This window comes from Falco cherrug, chromosome 9 (assembly GCF_023634085.1).
Source record: "Falco cherrug isolate bFalChe1 chromosome 9, bFalChe1.pri, whole genome shotgun sequence".
NCBI classification, from domain to species: domain Eukaryota; kingdom Metazoa; phylum Chordata; class Aves; order Falconiformes; family Falconidae; genus Falco; species Falco cherrug.
The window spans coordinates 4,570,110-4,586,283 of record NC_073705.1 but is presented as its reverse complement, the minus strand read 5'-3'; the positions used below and the strand labels follow the sequence as shown (position 1 = coordinate 4,586,283).

General features: G+C 38.3%; 1 protein-coding gene across 9 annotated transcripts in view; it reads right to left on the bottom strand.

Moving 5' to 3' along the window:
• Positions 1-16,174, bottom strand: part of GARNL3 (GTPase activating Rap/RanGAP domain like 3) — an 80,402-nt gene that overhangs the window by 25,179 nt on the left and 39,049 nt on the right. For 4 of the 9 annotated variants that reach the window (XM_055720547.1, XM_055720548.1, XM_055720549.1 and 1 more), the window contains 10 exons: positions 13,198-13,261; positions 12,913-12,939; positions 12,471-12,546; positions 11,758-11,856; positions 11,107-11,210; positions 9,837-9,945; positions 7,488-7,533; positions 3,044-3,150; positions 2,084-2,205; positions 1,226-1,330 (listed from right to left, as the gene is read on the bottom strand). In XM_055720547.1, the coding sequence (XP_055576522.1) occupies positions 1,226-1,330; positions 2,084-2,205; positions 3,044-3,150; positions 7,488-7,533; positions 9,837-9,945; positions 11,107-11,210; positions 11,758-11,856; positions 12,471-12,546; positions 12,913-12,939; positions 13,198-13,257 (855 nt within the window). In that variant the 5' untranslated portion in view covers positions 13,258-13,261. The remainder of the gene's footprint in view (positions 1-1,225; positions 1,331-2,083; positions 2,206-3,043; positions 3,151-7,487; positions 7,534-9,836; positions 9,946-11,106; positions 11,211-11,757; positions 11,857-12,470; positions 12,547-12,912; positions 12,940-13,197; positions 13,262-16,174) is intronic. The other 5 variants (XM_055720550.1, XM_055720545.1, XM_055720546.1 and 2 more) reach the window with 2 other exon arrangements.

The window sequence follows — 16,174 nt, the reverse complement described above, 5'->3', positions numbered from 1 at the left end:
TGTGTTGTTTCATTTTTTTTCTTTGTTATATTCTGCTGAGTTAAATCAGCTCAGAAAAGAAGTATTCTTACGGTAAGCAGCAGAACCATGTCAGCAGTCCAGGATCAAGAAGAGACAAGTGGGAAGGGACCAGGGAATAGATGAGCGTAGACACTGCCTTTTTTTTTCTGCTGCAATGAACTTTCAGATCAAACCAGACCATCTAAATCATCAGGAAGTTTTACTCCTCACTGAATCAAAATGTCAGTAAGCTCACAGAAGGTTGCAGTCAGCATCTGGTACGTTTAAAGATGTATGGCAACCTCAGACTTAGCAGAAAGACTGCTGAAACTTCTTCCTGGCTAAAACAGGGTAAACAATTTCTAAGAAATGAAATCTTAATAAAACATATAGAGGAAACCCATGCAAGACTGTGTTTCTCCAAAGCACAGAAAAAGACAGAGCACTCTTCTGCCCGGAGGCAGAAAGCATCTTCTCCACTGTGGCACGCTGACCCTGGCTGGATGCCAGGTGCCCACCAAGTTGTTCCATCACTCCCCTCTTCAGCAGAACAAGGGGACAGAAAGTAAGATGAACAAAAAAAACCCCTTGTGGGTCAAAATAAAGGCAGCTTAAAAATAATGAATGCCCCCTCTTCCTCCTCCTTTCTCTTAGCTTTTATATCTGAGCAGATGTCACATGGTATGGAATATCCCACTGGTCACTTTGGGTCACTTGTCCTGGCTATGTCGCCTCCCAAGATCTTGTCCACCCCCATGCTAGTGGCGGGGGTAGCGGGGGTAGGTTGCAGAGGCAGTCTTGATGGTGGGCAAGCGCTGCTCAGCAGTAGCCAAAACACTGGTGTGTTATCACCACCCTTCTTGCTACCAATGCAAAGCACAGTACTATGAGGGCTGCTATGGGGCTCAGCCAGACCCAACACATCCACAAAGTAGGGAAAGACCTTTCAGGTTTAATTCTAAGGTGTGATTTTTCCAACTTTCCTTTAGCTTATGTATTTTATAAATATTTGCAATTGTGTTGTGTACCTTAGGTATTACAGATCAATATTTCTATTCATATTTTACTTTACCATAGCTTAAACTAATGCAATACTACAAAACTATTTCTGACTACAGGGAACTGCATTAAGTCCTGACGTAACTCTGCAAGCTAATACAACTCTAACAAAAGGGGTGATGCAGTCTTTGTAAACCTAGGTGCATCCCTCCTAAATTGATCTTACCTGACCAAGTCGGACAAACTCTGCTTGCCGAGCTTCCTCTTTTTTCCGTGTTGATTTTGGGGACTCTGGTAACACATCACTGAAGGACCTTCTATTGAGCATGTTCTAAAACAGAAAACATTTCTCTCTTAAATGGAACCAAAAGTTTCCATAATCTTTCAATCTGAGTTAATGATATTGTTTGTTTTCTGTCTTTTTTTGGATATTTTCCTGCAGTGATGAATCTAACCGTATAGTTTCTCAGAGAACAGGAATTACAACTCTTCCAATCCTTGAGTGCTTTAATTTCCAGCTTGCCATAGTTCTGTACATCACTGTCATGTTCTGTACAATCATAACAAAGACCACAGACATGAACATTTGGACAAAAAAGTTTAAGAAGATCTATTTAGCTGAGAGAAATAAACAGTGGGAAAAAAACAGCACCTCAATAATTTTAGAGGTATTGAACTTCTTTCTAGTTAGTTAAGATTAGTCTTCATCATCCAAAACAAAGTTATCTCATCGTTACCCAAGGGTAAAAATGACTCAAATTTACACATAATGGATCGAGTAAGTGCAGCTTTTATGGTGATGGGACTAATACCTGTATTGGCAGACCCTAAATTTCCTATTCCCTTGCTGCAGGTAAATACAAAGTATGACATTGTTACACTTCTCACAGCTGTTTTAAACAAATGTATGAAGAGTCCTATCCTGAAAGGACTCTCAGCTTTCACATAACTGTAAAACAAATTACTTGACAATTGGTATTTAGCCTTGTGTATGCAATTCAGTGTTCATTAGGATTACAGAATATTCAGTCTACTAATGAGAACAGGAAAGCACATGTGAGGAATGCAGAGACTTCTGACTTACATTTACCTTGTGTAGATCAGGCATCAGGTCTTGGTATAAAGAGCGGATCAGCATGTCTAGAGTGCGTTGGCGTTTCTGAGAAAATGTTGGGGTTTCCAAGGTGGCTTTTTCCCCATTTATTACTAAAATATTATGGAAAAGGAGATACATTACCTAAATGAACTGTGACAGCTTCCACTGACTCTAGTTTGCCTCTGTAAAAAATACCTGTTTTCCCCTTAGTAACTTAGAGTTGCCTCCTTTTTGCATGTTTTTTTAGTGAATAATGATCACTTAAGTTTAAAAGGGAAAAATTAGTAATAGGCATCCCAATACCCTCTTAACCAATAAAAAATTAAAGACAAACTGCTAATCAATTTAAGTACTAAACCAATTTAAATATGCAAAATGAGTTATTAGCCAAGTTCCTGTCAGGTAAGCTTCTAACTGTAATCATCTCTATCGGTTCTCAAAGCTTGCTCTCTTGGTGATTTAGAAGGGCAAGTGAGGGTCAATGAAAACTGGAACTGAATCATTACAGAATCAAAAAGTTCTTAAAGGTGCTGAAAGGTGCCTGTGCAGCACGCATTCAGAAAAGCTTGTATTTTCAGGTTTTCAGAGCTGCCGTCACAACACCTTCTATTACTAAATATTGAAGAAAACTGTAAATTCTTTCAGACCTCCAAGTCCTTTAAGAAAATGCTAAACTAAATATGGCTCCACATTCTGCAAATGCAGAAATCAGTCTGTAACTAGCAGCCTGAGAAGCATAACTGGACAGAAATTCAGTTTTTTGTTAATCTGATTGGAACACTTTGATGGAACTGACATCCCACCTATGCTACAGATTTTGGGAAAAAAAAATCTATATAGAACAGCAGCATACACAAGAAAACGTGTTTACATTTTAAGCATCATGACTTTCAATTTATTAAGGCACTTATTTTAAAAGTGTTTCTAGTGAAAGAAAAACTGACTTACATTTCACTAACACAAAATCCCTGAATTCCTGGTGATTTGTAAACACAGGTGGGGATGGAAGGGGAGGCCCAAAGAGAGGAACACTTTCTTCTGAAAATATTTTCAGCCTATTGAAAGAACAAATCTTTATATTGAAAGTCACATTCAAAACCCACTGTTACTACAGACACTATTCAAAATGGAAGAAAGAACGGGAAATGGTCAGCTGGGTATGTCTTAAGTAAGAATTCCCACGGGTCTAACAAAAAACATTCACTTGGAATGATTCACTACAGCAAAATCCTGCTTCCTTTACACAAACACTGTGACACTAACAATTACAACAGATCTTTGGAGTTCTACTCACAGAACAATGTTTTTAGTGGTACTAAATATAGTCCTTTTCAAAAAAAGCTGTAAAAGAACATTCTTCACCTACAAAATATATTCTCCTTCTAGATTTCCACCTCACCTATACATTCACAATGCCCATGGAATATTTGATTCTTTCTGAACAACAATAGCTTACTACAGCTGAATAGTACAGGAATAGCAAAGTCATTTTCACTGAGGAAGAAAGAGTCAGAATAGACTCCCATGACAGCTGGACCTGCTGAGTTCTTTTGATCCATAAGGAATCTGGCATAGAAAGTATGAATGGTAGGTACAAAACCCAAGCATACAATACGCTCAGCAAGCCATAGCTTCTTTAAAGGTAAGTAATCGTTCCTTGGCATATTAAGTGATGGGCTGCACAATTTTCTTCACTGTAAGACAGCAATCAGACAAAGATCTTCCAAGTGGCATGTGCAGCTGACAGGTTGCAGCAAGTTAAGTGGTAACATTACAGATTCAACCCATCTCTACTATTACACAAACCAGTCAGAATTTTCTTGCCCAAAAAACCAGCAGTGACTAACTGGTATTGAGTCAAACGGATTCTAATTGATTCATCTGGTCTTTTTTCATGAAAGCTTAAAAACTGCGCATACGATCTGAAACGCAGTATTACATGGTATGAATATCGATCATTTTAATACTGGTTTCGCAGATTCAAGACAGAATTTTAGAGATGCCCTATGTCTTATTCCATCCTGCTAAAAAAAAAATCATTTATCACTACACAGAGTGTGAAATGTTCCTTGCATTCCTAGAGCAGAATGAGTTAAGATGAGGAAAAACCACAACAAAACCAACCAAACCTACAAACTTCTTGAGTGACATAAAATACAAAGTCATTCCAAGCAGAAATTCAGTGTCAGACCTCACAGTGGCATTGCATATGAACAAGGAAAATTTGCCTCAACAGCCCAGAGTACACCCTGTTTCTTTTGACTGAAATTTTGGCCACTTGGAAGACCGTCTTCACAAAAAAATAACAGAAGGAACAAGAGTCCTATGCGGGCCTAAGGTGAAGGGACAGAATGAAATGCGATTAGGCCAATTTGAAATATACAATAATGTATCAAGCCCGTCACACAGGGCAACAATACTGCGTGGTATGCACTATGGAAGATGTGTTAAGACTGACAGAATGAAGCAACTAAGGAATAAAACGGACTGATCTAGTAAGAGCAGTCAGTTACTCAGGGCGAGTCAGATTTTTCTCGTTTACTGCTACTAATTTTTTTCCCCAAATCAACAGCAATGTAAAAAGCATTTACTATGGCTAGCCCATCTACTGACTAATAGTTTACAAGACAACATTCACTTCTTAAAGACTAATGAGGGAAGTATGTTCAGGTTTCTGTCTCAAAACAAGAAGAAAAGAAGGAAAGAACTAACAGATTTCACTGCACGTGGGAATCATGAACATGTTTTGTGCCTCTCAGACTTGGGAATGCTGCAAAGCAGAATCTATGAGGACAATCAATTGGGAAAAAAAGAACACAAGAAGGTGCTCACAAAAATAAAACTACTCCTTTTTTTAACTGCACTACAGACATCTTCCAAAACAAACCTTAGCTACAAGTAGGAGGGGTGAAAAAAAACCACACTCATGAAAACTGAAGTATCATGCTGTTGGATCCTTCTCTAGAGCTAGACTTCATGGCATGCTGCAGAAACACAGTAATATAGATTTCTCTCATCTTACTGAATCAAGATTTCTTAGCTATATTGAAAAAGAAAATTATTTCTAGTGAAAAATACCTTTGAGGTGTACTTGTCCAAATATATCTCTCCCCCTGTGGATATACATGCACCTCAAGCACCCAAGTTTGGAGACTTTCAACTCCTGCACCTATTTGGCATATACATGCTTTGTCTCACCTCATACTCCACATCGAGAGCAACAAGGATGGCATGAACATTCTCCTCCAGCATGCCCCAAAATAAAGACTCCCATATATGAAGGGATGCAAAGTTAAGATAGGAGAAAGCACACAAATTTATTGGCAAGCTCTCTTGAAAAAATCTAGTTAAAACTAATTCAGTTTCTTCTCGCCTTCACGTTCTTGTGCATTTCCGCATGTACACCACAAATGATTTCAAGTAACATTCATCAATGAGTGGGTGGAGCTGCAGTTGCACAAAAAGCACCAAACTCTTATGGCTAACAGTTAAGTTTTGGAGCTAGGCAAGAAGGCTTAGTCAGTTCCAGCAACCTATATTGCAGCAAGAACAGATTCTTAGAGGACTATGAAGATTGCTCAGCCTATTAAGTATAAAAATCTTCCAAAGCAAGCCAGAATTTACATACGTTAGAATGGTTGGAACTATGTGATTGGATCTTAGCAGCAGCTTCTGAAACTGTGGACCACGGCTGGTGTCAGTGGTCTACACTGTGCACTGAGGGAGAGGCTAAGAGAATGCTTTCTACACTTTTGCTGTATTTCTTGGCTCTCAAACTGATATAGGTTGTTAAAAAAAAAAAGTGCACTAGTGCCAGGTGATCAGTTCCAGGAAATATTGCTGGTCTCTTTCACAATCTTGACTCTTTAGGGTTATGGAATTTTCAAGGAAGGAGGAAGCGAAACTAATCTAAGGACCCTGTATTCCTGGAAGCCATTTCTAAGTTCAGTGTCTGTCTTCTCGCTGCAAGCCAACTAGCAGTTCAGCTCAAAGGAGCAGACCCGATGCTGTCAACCTTCAGCTTTGTCTTGCAAATGTAGGGTAGAATGACTTGTAAACAGTTGAAAATTTTTCTAAATAATAACTAATGCCCCACAGGCCCACACAGCCGTTAGAAATTTGCATTCAAAGCCTAACACATTGACTTCACCCTTCCATCTTGCAAAGTTTATAGCTTTGAGTGCTGTCAACATACACACACATACACACATTCCAGTCTGAGGCATAATTTTAGTTTCATGCCTTGACATTTCCCTTCTAGTGCTGGATAAATCATATGTTTTGGTTTTCTAATATAAATTCTTTAGCCATACGAGACTTCAGCATCTGAGCCGGCAGTGACTTCAAACCTAACCAACCCTCTTCTCAGACACATATCCAAAACAGAATGCGATTCTCCCATTTCTTTTTGACCTAGTCTAAGTAGTAAATAACTTAGCACACTTTCAACAGAAAAAGGATTGCTACAGACATGGCTAGTACTTTGTAAAGGAGAAAAACAGTGGTAAGTCTATATCGTATACTGGTAACTGCAGCACACATAGTCAGCTGAACAGTGGCTCTTTTCTCTTTACTGCTTATTTGCTTTAAGTCCAAGGTGAATCCCTCCCATAGGCTCAGACGATGACATCCCACTGCCACTCTGTTTTTTTAAGACTGACAGATATCTCTTGCATCTCACCATTAATCTCAAAACAACAGTTTGGATTAACTATTTGGTTAATCCCACTTTCTTCATTAAAGCCTAGGCAGGACACTGCAGGAATGCTTGCTTTTCAGATATTGGTGAAACCTAACAGACTCAGACTGGGACACTGACTCTGACTTGGACAGCATATACCTCCAAGTATGAGGGTCACCAACGCTAACTGAAAAACAGATGAAGAACACATTATTTACCAGCAAAATTCCAATAGGTTTTAAGTATGTGATGTCCAACTGTACAGATACTCTATTAAGATCCCTAAAAATGAACTGATTTGCTTAGCTACAACTAAACCTAGACCTTTAAGGATCTACAATCCATGGCTATCACAACATCACATCTAACTTTCATCATACATGTAGTTCATTACGTCATTGATCTCACCAGGTCACACTGTTCCAGGCATATCTTCCATCACTTTGTTACATTTCATCTAAAAAGTAGTTTTGTTTCGCCCCCTTAAGTTTACGCCTGTTCCAGAATTTCATTTTTCTGATGGTTAGAAACGCGCAACTTATTCATAGCCAGTTTACAGCCATCTGCATCCAGGTCCATACTGCTCTTCAATTTCATAAATTCATTTGGCTTCCTGGCATACACATAAGTGGACAATACAAAATGTTTTCCCCATTATCTCTGAACCATCAGAAATTCAGTGTGAAGTTATTTGTTACAATCAACACCTACCTGTAACTATCATTCTGCTTATTATATCTCACTAAGGCAAAAATATCTGCCACACAGTTAAGGATGTTAATTCAATACTAATGCATCTCACATGTATTTTAATACATTTTTTTCCTGCAGCAGATTGCAAATTTAATAAAGGTAAAATCTATTAATGTCTGTAAATATAGAAAATATTCTAAATTATACTAATTTTCCTGTTTATAAAGGAGATCCCATATAAAATTTTATTGTGTTTGATCAACAGTTTTAAAAATTGAACTAGTACCACAAATACAGATTTCTTGCTGTTATGTGAGGGATAAAACACGCTCTATAGTTTTGTGTGTGCATGTGTTCAACAGACTTGTGATTTAAAATTCTTTTAGTTTATAAAAAAGTACGGATTCTGAACTTGGCTTATACCAAATTTTCCACTGAAGAGAAGATTCCAAAGAAATAATTTAGCTAACAGAATTATAAGAAAATAGAGAGGAGAATTTAAAGTGCAAGTACACAAAAATGCTTTGATTCATAACTTTGGGCAAATATGGGCAAAAAATTCCAAGAAATTCTTATGGTTGCATTGCAAAATATTTTTATGGAATCAACTAGAGGCACCTTGCTTTGATAAATTTCCTTAACACTGTCTCTAAGTTTTCAGTCCTTATAAACAGTGTTAAAGAAACTGTAAGTCTAACTTCATTGGCTGTATGGGTTTGCTCCAGATAGAATGTTGAGAGCTTTGCTGATAGCTGTGATCAGCACTGTCGGAGACTGCCCAATAAAAAAAAGACTTATGATGGGATTCAATGCAAGCATCCAGTGCTATTTAAGATGCTTGAGAATATACTGCCTAGTCTCCAGTTGCTGTAAGAGGCACAGATCTCCTGTAGGTCCAGAGTCATACCTGCCAGACCTGTACAGACACCTCAGATATGTTGGGACATCTAAATCTGTGCTGGATGCTTTTACTTGGGTAACTCAATCCTACCCCACAGATGACATACAGCAAATCCTTACAGGACAGCACAGCCGGATATCTGTATGCTAAGTGTTCCCATTGTAGAAGTAACAGAAAAGGGGTGCTATAGTATGTAAGACAGTGAATATGAAGTGCTGGTGCAGATTCAGTCAGCTTTGAGATTTACCACATCTGACACAGATCAGTGTCAATCCACAGTGAACACCTTTATCTCTGGCTACTGTCAACTGAAAACATCAGGAAGGTGAAATGACAGCATCAACCAGCTGTGGATCACTTAAAACTACCTAAATGATAACACATCCTTATGGATTTAGGGCACATCTGCCCCTCCAACTCATTATGACACAAAGGACAGCTGAACCTCAAAATGTTTGTTAAGAATCAGAAAGAGTGGGGTGTAACAATTGCATCATAACAAGTCCTCCTAACAGCAATAAGGGAAGAATTACTCCTTTTCTACTAACACTCCGATGAAAAGGTACATCAACTTGGTAAACTCTTCTTATTAACAGTATTTAGGTTCCTCTGATATCTACAGGGTTTTTTTTTTTGGTGTGCAATTCTTTTTGTTCTAGTCACTTCTTCCACTTAGCAAAAAGAGGTCAATATTAAAAGCTTAAATCTAAAAACTACGACCAGCCATGGATGAGACTAGCAAGAAGGTTCTAAAAACAGTTAGTCAGCCTGAGAACTACATTTAGAAGTTGTAGGCTTTGCAGTATTTTTTAAAAAATCAGCAACACAGCATAGACAGAAAAAAAAACATTTTTCTTCATTCCATTCCATCTAGACTAAGAGATGCCAGATTGGGATCTATGGACTACTAATAGGACCCCATGATAAATCCAAGTGACTGGCAGATGCGTGTTTGAATCATATTGTCTTCACAATGTTATTAACCAAGAGTTTGAAAAACACAGGCTGCTAAAATCTGGAGAATATGTGGTTTATGGTCTGAAAGATTTGAGAAACACTGACCTAAAATACATAAATATCTAAAATAAACAGCATCTAAACATTAAAAGGCAATATTCAGTAGTTAATGTCAAATTCATTCACATCTTTTGGGAATTTGTATTTTATGAAAATGCACAAAATTTAATTTGTGAAGTGATCCAATTAAATGCCTTCAATAAAAATACAAATCAAAAATCACATTCTTACTTTGACCTTATGTTCTAAGTGGTTCAACATAAAAATTGTTTTATGAGGCAGACTTAAAGACTCCTAATCAAGCAGCTGAAGGTAAAGAATGCAACTGTCTTTCCAAAATAGTTTTCAATTCCATAAGCAGCATGCAGGAAGGACTCAGGGTAGAATTAAAAGTAATATTGATCTTAAAAAATAAAAAAATAACTGGGAAATGTAAGGAAAAAAGATACGTGTAAAATGAGAGCGAATCATGGATGGCTTGAATGCTGGAGAAGACTCTTGGCCTTCCTGAAATACGATAGTTACAATGTCATTTCCAATATGTCGCTTCCTTTCTACCTGGAAAAAACAAAAGAAAAGGAAAAAAAAAAGAAAAAAAAAAAAGGGGGGGAGGGAGCAGGGGAAAAAGAAAAAAAAAAAAAAAAAAGACACAATGACTTACAAGACATAAATAAATACCTCTAATAATTCTGTGAGAGAATGGTAAAACAATATTCCTAAACTGCAAATTGTGGTCAATACGATTGAAGCCAACATAAAATTATTACTTAACTATAAGCAAGTAAACCTGGCAATGCCATGGTGCACACACAAGGCAACTGCTAAACCAGCAGCTATTGCATATTTTTAAGTTAGCAAAGCACTCATTATTTCCATAATTAATATTCACAAATTTGGCACAGAACACCTAGCATTCCAAAAAAAGCAAATCCACCACTTGAACTAAACAGAAAAAAACTCCTGATGCCGAATTATTCTTTAAAAACACTAAATGTCCCGATTGGCCTCTGGTTTCTGCTGTGATCTTGTCATCAATCCAAGGCAAAAGCATGAGAAAATTGACACAGAAATAAAAAAAGGACAATGTAATTATGTCATCTAATTATATTACTATCGTAATACATAATATTTAATATTGCTTAAACAAGAAATTAGTAAAACAAGTAATTTGTGAGTAATTTTAAGTAAATCATTGTGGATATGTGATGCATAGGTAAAGATATGCGCTTATTTTTTTTTCATCATATAATACGTAGAAAGGTTCAAGCAACAGATGACAGCACATTTTAGCAAGCAGGCAAGAACCTACCTAGTCAATCTATGAGGGCACCAGCAGTGCTTTAGAGCAAATGCTCAAAGTTTGCCATTAACATGCTCATAAAGGGAATTTCTTTCAAGCTACATGAATTGCTATCTAAACATGAACTGTATGTTATGTATGTGAATATTCTGACAATTCACACACAAGTCTAACTTCCAGCCTTCCTAAATTCTTTGAGGTAACAGTAATTGCAGCAGTGAAGATCTACAAGTCATCTGAATAACAGAATACCAAATCACTTCTCGGTCAATCAATTTTGACTCTCTTTGCAAGGGTCTCCTGTACCTTAATAGAGATGATATGATACATTATTTTCTAACAAACATTATTAAATTTTCAGCATTAGCTGTAGCGCTGAGGAAAAAAATACAGGAAAAAAGAAAGCGAGAACTATGTACCTGCTGCTTGTTCTCTCTCGAATATGGTAGCATGGTTGAAACATGGAACATAATTTCATGCCCTTGAAAAACTGTATAGATGGAACAGGTTCCTGTTGTATCATCTGCAACGGAAGACAACAATCTCAGCAGGAATATGTCCTTTAAGTTTTATAAAGGTCAAAAGATATTTCAGGGCCTTCTACCAACCCTTCTTTAGTCATTCTGATCCATTTTAGAAAATGTCCACGCTGCATGTTTTATGTGGGTCCAAAATCAAGCTTGCAACCTAATCTGCTTATTCACACACTTAAAACCTATGACATCCTTTAACTAGCCTCCTGAAATCACACATGGTTCTTCCAGCCATGATGTCCTACAATCATGAAGAAAGTAACATGTCAGGTTATTTTTCACCCCACTCCAATATAAAATAAAATCATTCACCTTGAAAATACAGGTTACATAAATACTTTTCCTCAACTGTATTTCACACCAGTGATTTAAGCTAACCTGACTTTTCCCTGGTGAAGCAGAGCGTTTAGCATGCACATGAGGAAGTCTGTTTTGGCATTATTTCTACAATATACATAATATGCACATGCAATAAGCAAAAACATTTATACTGCAGCCCCCTCCCCCTTTTTTTTTTTTTTTCAGATGAGTTCTTACTTTTAGTGTCCAGTCCTCCTCTATAGCCTGTCCAGCCTTTCAAAGTAACTGTGTCACCCAAGAGATGCAAAAATCTTTGAAAGCTTTCACTTCCAGTTTCTACATGTGGAAGGAAGAAACGTTACAACAGAAAAGCACACGTACTAATAGAATACCTACAAAAAATAATAAAGAAATAGTAACAGGTCCTGCTTCCAGGACACGAGGACGTTTCAGCTGTATTAGTTTCTCCTCATGTCATCCAAGCCTTCTACCTCTCCAAGAAAAGCATCCAAGCCTTGTAGAATAGGCATTAACGTGTGACATTAAACAGTGACCTCTTTTGCTAACTCCAAGACACTGCTCAAGCGCATATAGAACATGATCATGCTGCAAAATAAGAGTGAAAGAACTAGAACAACAGTGACTTCCTGCAGGTAATATGAGTTGCCTCCCTTTTCTAAATCTTACTGCTTCCTTTTTCTAAATCTTACATTGCATAGTCCATTTCTAGAAAAGAAATTTCAGTATCTTCCAAGTTGTAACAGTAGGTTTCCTACAGCAACATTTTATAGAAGCAGAAGGTTCTATGCTACAATTTTGCCCCCAAAATGAACATGAAAACCTCTGTTCCCAAAACCATCACCTCCCTTCCGGCTTCCATATCTAGACACTATCCCACATTTTTTTAATTTGGATGAATAAAACAATTAAGAAAAAGGTGAAAAACTCACCATTGCTGAACATTTCATCATCTGTAAGCTGCCCATCCTTAGCATAAAGGACTCCAAATTTAAAATTCACAGGTCCCTGAGAAATAAAACCAAATATTATAGGATAAACAGACAATCAAACAAAAGACCTAAAATAGTGTTTCCTCTAAGGACTTGTATATACATCTTTTGTGTACATCCTACACACGGGAATACACACTTCATACCAGCTCCATTACATGCTCAAGTAGCAGATACCTAATACTTCACTTCTGATCATAGTTTATGAATTTTATGATATACTAAGTTGGTGATCTATTAATAAGATATATTATGCTGCTGCTTAAAATGATTTTTTATCTCATATGTTGCACAGAAATATACATTTTTTTACTGCAATAAGCAATTGATAGCTAAGTTGTTATAAGTCACTAAGTGCTAGGAGTGATAAGTTAACATTTACCTCTTGCTCTTCAAGAACCAGTAAATCCTGTAAACAAAACAATATCTTTAGCACACTGGTACTGAAGACAGCACAAAAAAACCCTGTAACATACTTGTATATTTGTTTAATTTTGAAGTAGCCAGTTCAACTGATAAAGACAGTTTATTTTGTAACTGTAACCCTACTCATCATTATTACCCTGTTACTGAAAGAAACAAACCAGTAGCATTTATACTTAATGACTTATTTTTCCAGAAAATAATAAAAAAACACAACCAAACAAAAAAAGAAGTCACCTCCTACCTTTTGTATCTCAGGATGAAAAATTTCCCTTGGGCTCTTCTCAAATTTGTCAAGACTCATAGCACTGAAATGCAAATGAAATACTGCTTTACAGGAGAGCAAGTATACATTTCAACATTAAACTGGTTGTAGTTAGAACCGATTTCAAAAATAATTGTTCAAAGAGCCTTGCTTACGTGGAATTTTTTGTGGAAGAGCCATTTATTTCCCACAATACTAACCTCTAAGACTTCCTAAAATTCTTTTGGATTTTAAAACCAGAAATAACTAGGACCCTGCACGGAGATCAGGTTTAAATGTACTGTATTTACTTATAAAGCACAGAATTTTATTCCATCGATGACCCTTCACTTTGGCTTTATACGTAATCGTTGTGAGCATTTTAGGAAGACTCAATAACCTATTCTATTTCATAAGCTTCTCTTCTATCTCTTCTAAAGTAATTCAAGGCAAGTCAAATGAAAAACGAGCTGTTCAGCATCAAATTCACACACCAAAGATCCACAAAGACAACATGAAAAAGTATTTAAATAAGTAGTAAGATCAACTGCCTCAACCAACAGAAATACCTAACTTACAGCATTTTTTCCTAACTCATGTTTCTACATTTACTATTATTTTTGCCCATTTTTTCCCTAGCATTAATTTCTGGAGCTGCGCAGCACGCCAAATGCAGTCTGTCTGAGGCACAGTGAGCTGACACGGAGGTCACATCTGATGCCCCTTTCCATCATTGCTTATGCTAGGTCACCATGTGGACAGGACTTCCTGTAGTTTCCTTTGAAAGCAATTAAAATGTTACAATTAATTTACAAAAAAGCAGGTTTATCATGTAACTGAAATTCTTTCAGATAGTCTGTACCTAGACTTATGCTGGCTGTGAACAGGGTGAAATGGCAAAGGACTATCAACCAGGCCCGAGGGAAGGCTCAAAGGCTGTAAAAGCTTAAGAATAGTCAGGGAAGGGATTTTAGTCCAAGCCCAAGTGGGCAAAAGGAGATTAAGTTAGTCCTGCTGCCTGCAGGTGTGTGGGAAAATCACCTTGAGGGGGGGAATTAGAGAAAATTGCGTCCTAACAGAAGCATAGTATTACAGAAAGCTTTTTTAGGGTAAAACACAGCTATGGCCTTCAGGATGGTTGGCATGCACAGAATCTGTATCACCACAGTGCCCTAAGCAACACGTCCTGGCAGCTCAGCGCACGCGGATAGCGGTGACAGAGGACGGTGCGGAGTGGAGACACCATGGCCAGGCTGTCATGCTCCCTGCAGGAAAGGGAACCAGACGGCACCACACAGCTGATAAGCTGCATACCACTTGTCATAGGAAGAATCCAGGAGACGTCTGTGGCCGAGCCAACCATTATGGTGAAATTACTTTCCTCAACTGAAATAATCTCATTGTAATACTAACGCACACCTCCATCTCAAAGCTGCCTGCTTCCAAGGTACTACTACACCTCACTGGGCACACAACACCAATTAGTAACAACAATATGCATGACTAAAGTCACTCAAGCTCTGCCTAAATGTGATGGAAATGGACTGGTCCTGGACTGAAATTAAGTCCAAAGCAGGGGGGAATTGTCTAAACTCCCCGATTACCCAACTCTGATTCAGTGTTCACAAAGCTAGGTCAAGCTGACTCACTCTCTATAGTTGTTATGAAGGGACTTCTCACCAAGGTAGTCAGCCATGGGGAGGATGAGAAACAAAGAACAGGTAGTGAAAACAACGCCGTTATCGAAGTTATGCAGAAAGAAACCTTCAAGTGAGGAAAGTTCGGGCTACGAGAGGAAACAGGATGATAAGGTGTTGCAATCCACTGACATCAACAGAAAATTAGTTGAAAATAAGACAAAGATAATTGCCTTATTCTTAGTGGGAGATCACAACCTCCAACTCAAACAGCCCCCGCAAAGGAGGGCAAAACCCCGCCTAAGGAGCACGCGTAGTTAGCAGAGAACTTCAGCAGTGCTATCTGAGGATACATACTAATTCGTATTAGAAGTGAGAAACTCGTAACTAATCCTGCGTATGATGAATGAATATGCAATGTACTATGAAGTATAAAAAGTAGGCAGATGAGGGGAGAAATCAGGGAAGACTCCATCAGAACTTCTGGGATCCGTCAGTGGGCTGAACCTGTCTTCTCCCCCATAGGGACACCTATCGGGTAAGAACTTTGTTTTATGCATGCTAAATAACTAACTCATGCTAGCTGTTATTAGTGATTATGATTTAGTTGTATGTAGTTTAGTTGTATATAATTCCAAGCCTGTTTTTGCAGAGAGTCCCTATCACTGGCAAAACCTTAATTTGTCACGATTTCCTATTAATAAAGAGTGTTATTTTGTGAACTGTTAGTGTGAGTCCTTTGTGGGCACTGGCAGTTGACGGCAGCAGGTAATACTTTCAAACAAAGTGGGAAGACCCGCTGAGGGGTCCCCCTAATGCTGCTAGTGTGTTGCCCTGAGCAAGTCAGTCGAATTGCCCTTCGATCCAGTGGGACTGTTCAGTGAAGGGTCCCTGTAATGGGACGCTGACAGACTGGTCGGGAACAAGGGTCTCTCCTTTCCTGGGGTGCTAATAGACAGATCAAACACTTGGGGTTGAGAGGATTACGTACCGCTCCCCCCCCACCCCACCCCTTCATGTGACAACGTGGCACACACCTTGGGAGAAGCAGGGAACAAGGTCTGAAAGAAGCCTGCCCTTTCCCTGGTAGAGTAGTGAAGTGTCAGAGGATGGAACACATGAGGGCACTTCAGCAAAGGAGTTACGACTCTCGTTAACAGAAGACAGTTTCTCCACCCTGGGATGCCTGACCAAAAATGTCTATGTGGGTGAGAGTGGACGGAGAGGCTGGGTTAGGACGGGCGGCTAGGAAGAGGTATTTCAGCACTGGTGGGCAGACACGGAAGATCAGGTGCTCACGCAGGTACAACATGCAGTACTGACAACTGGGAACGCTACTC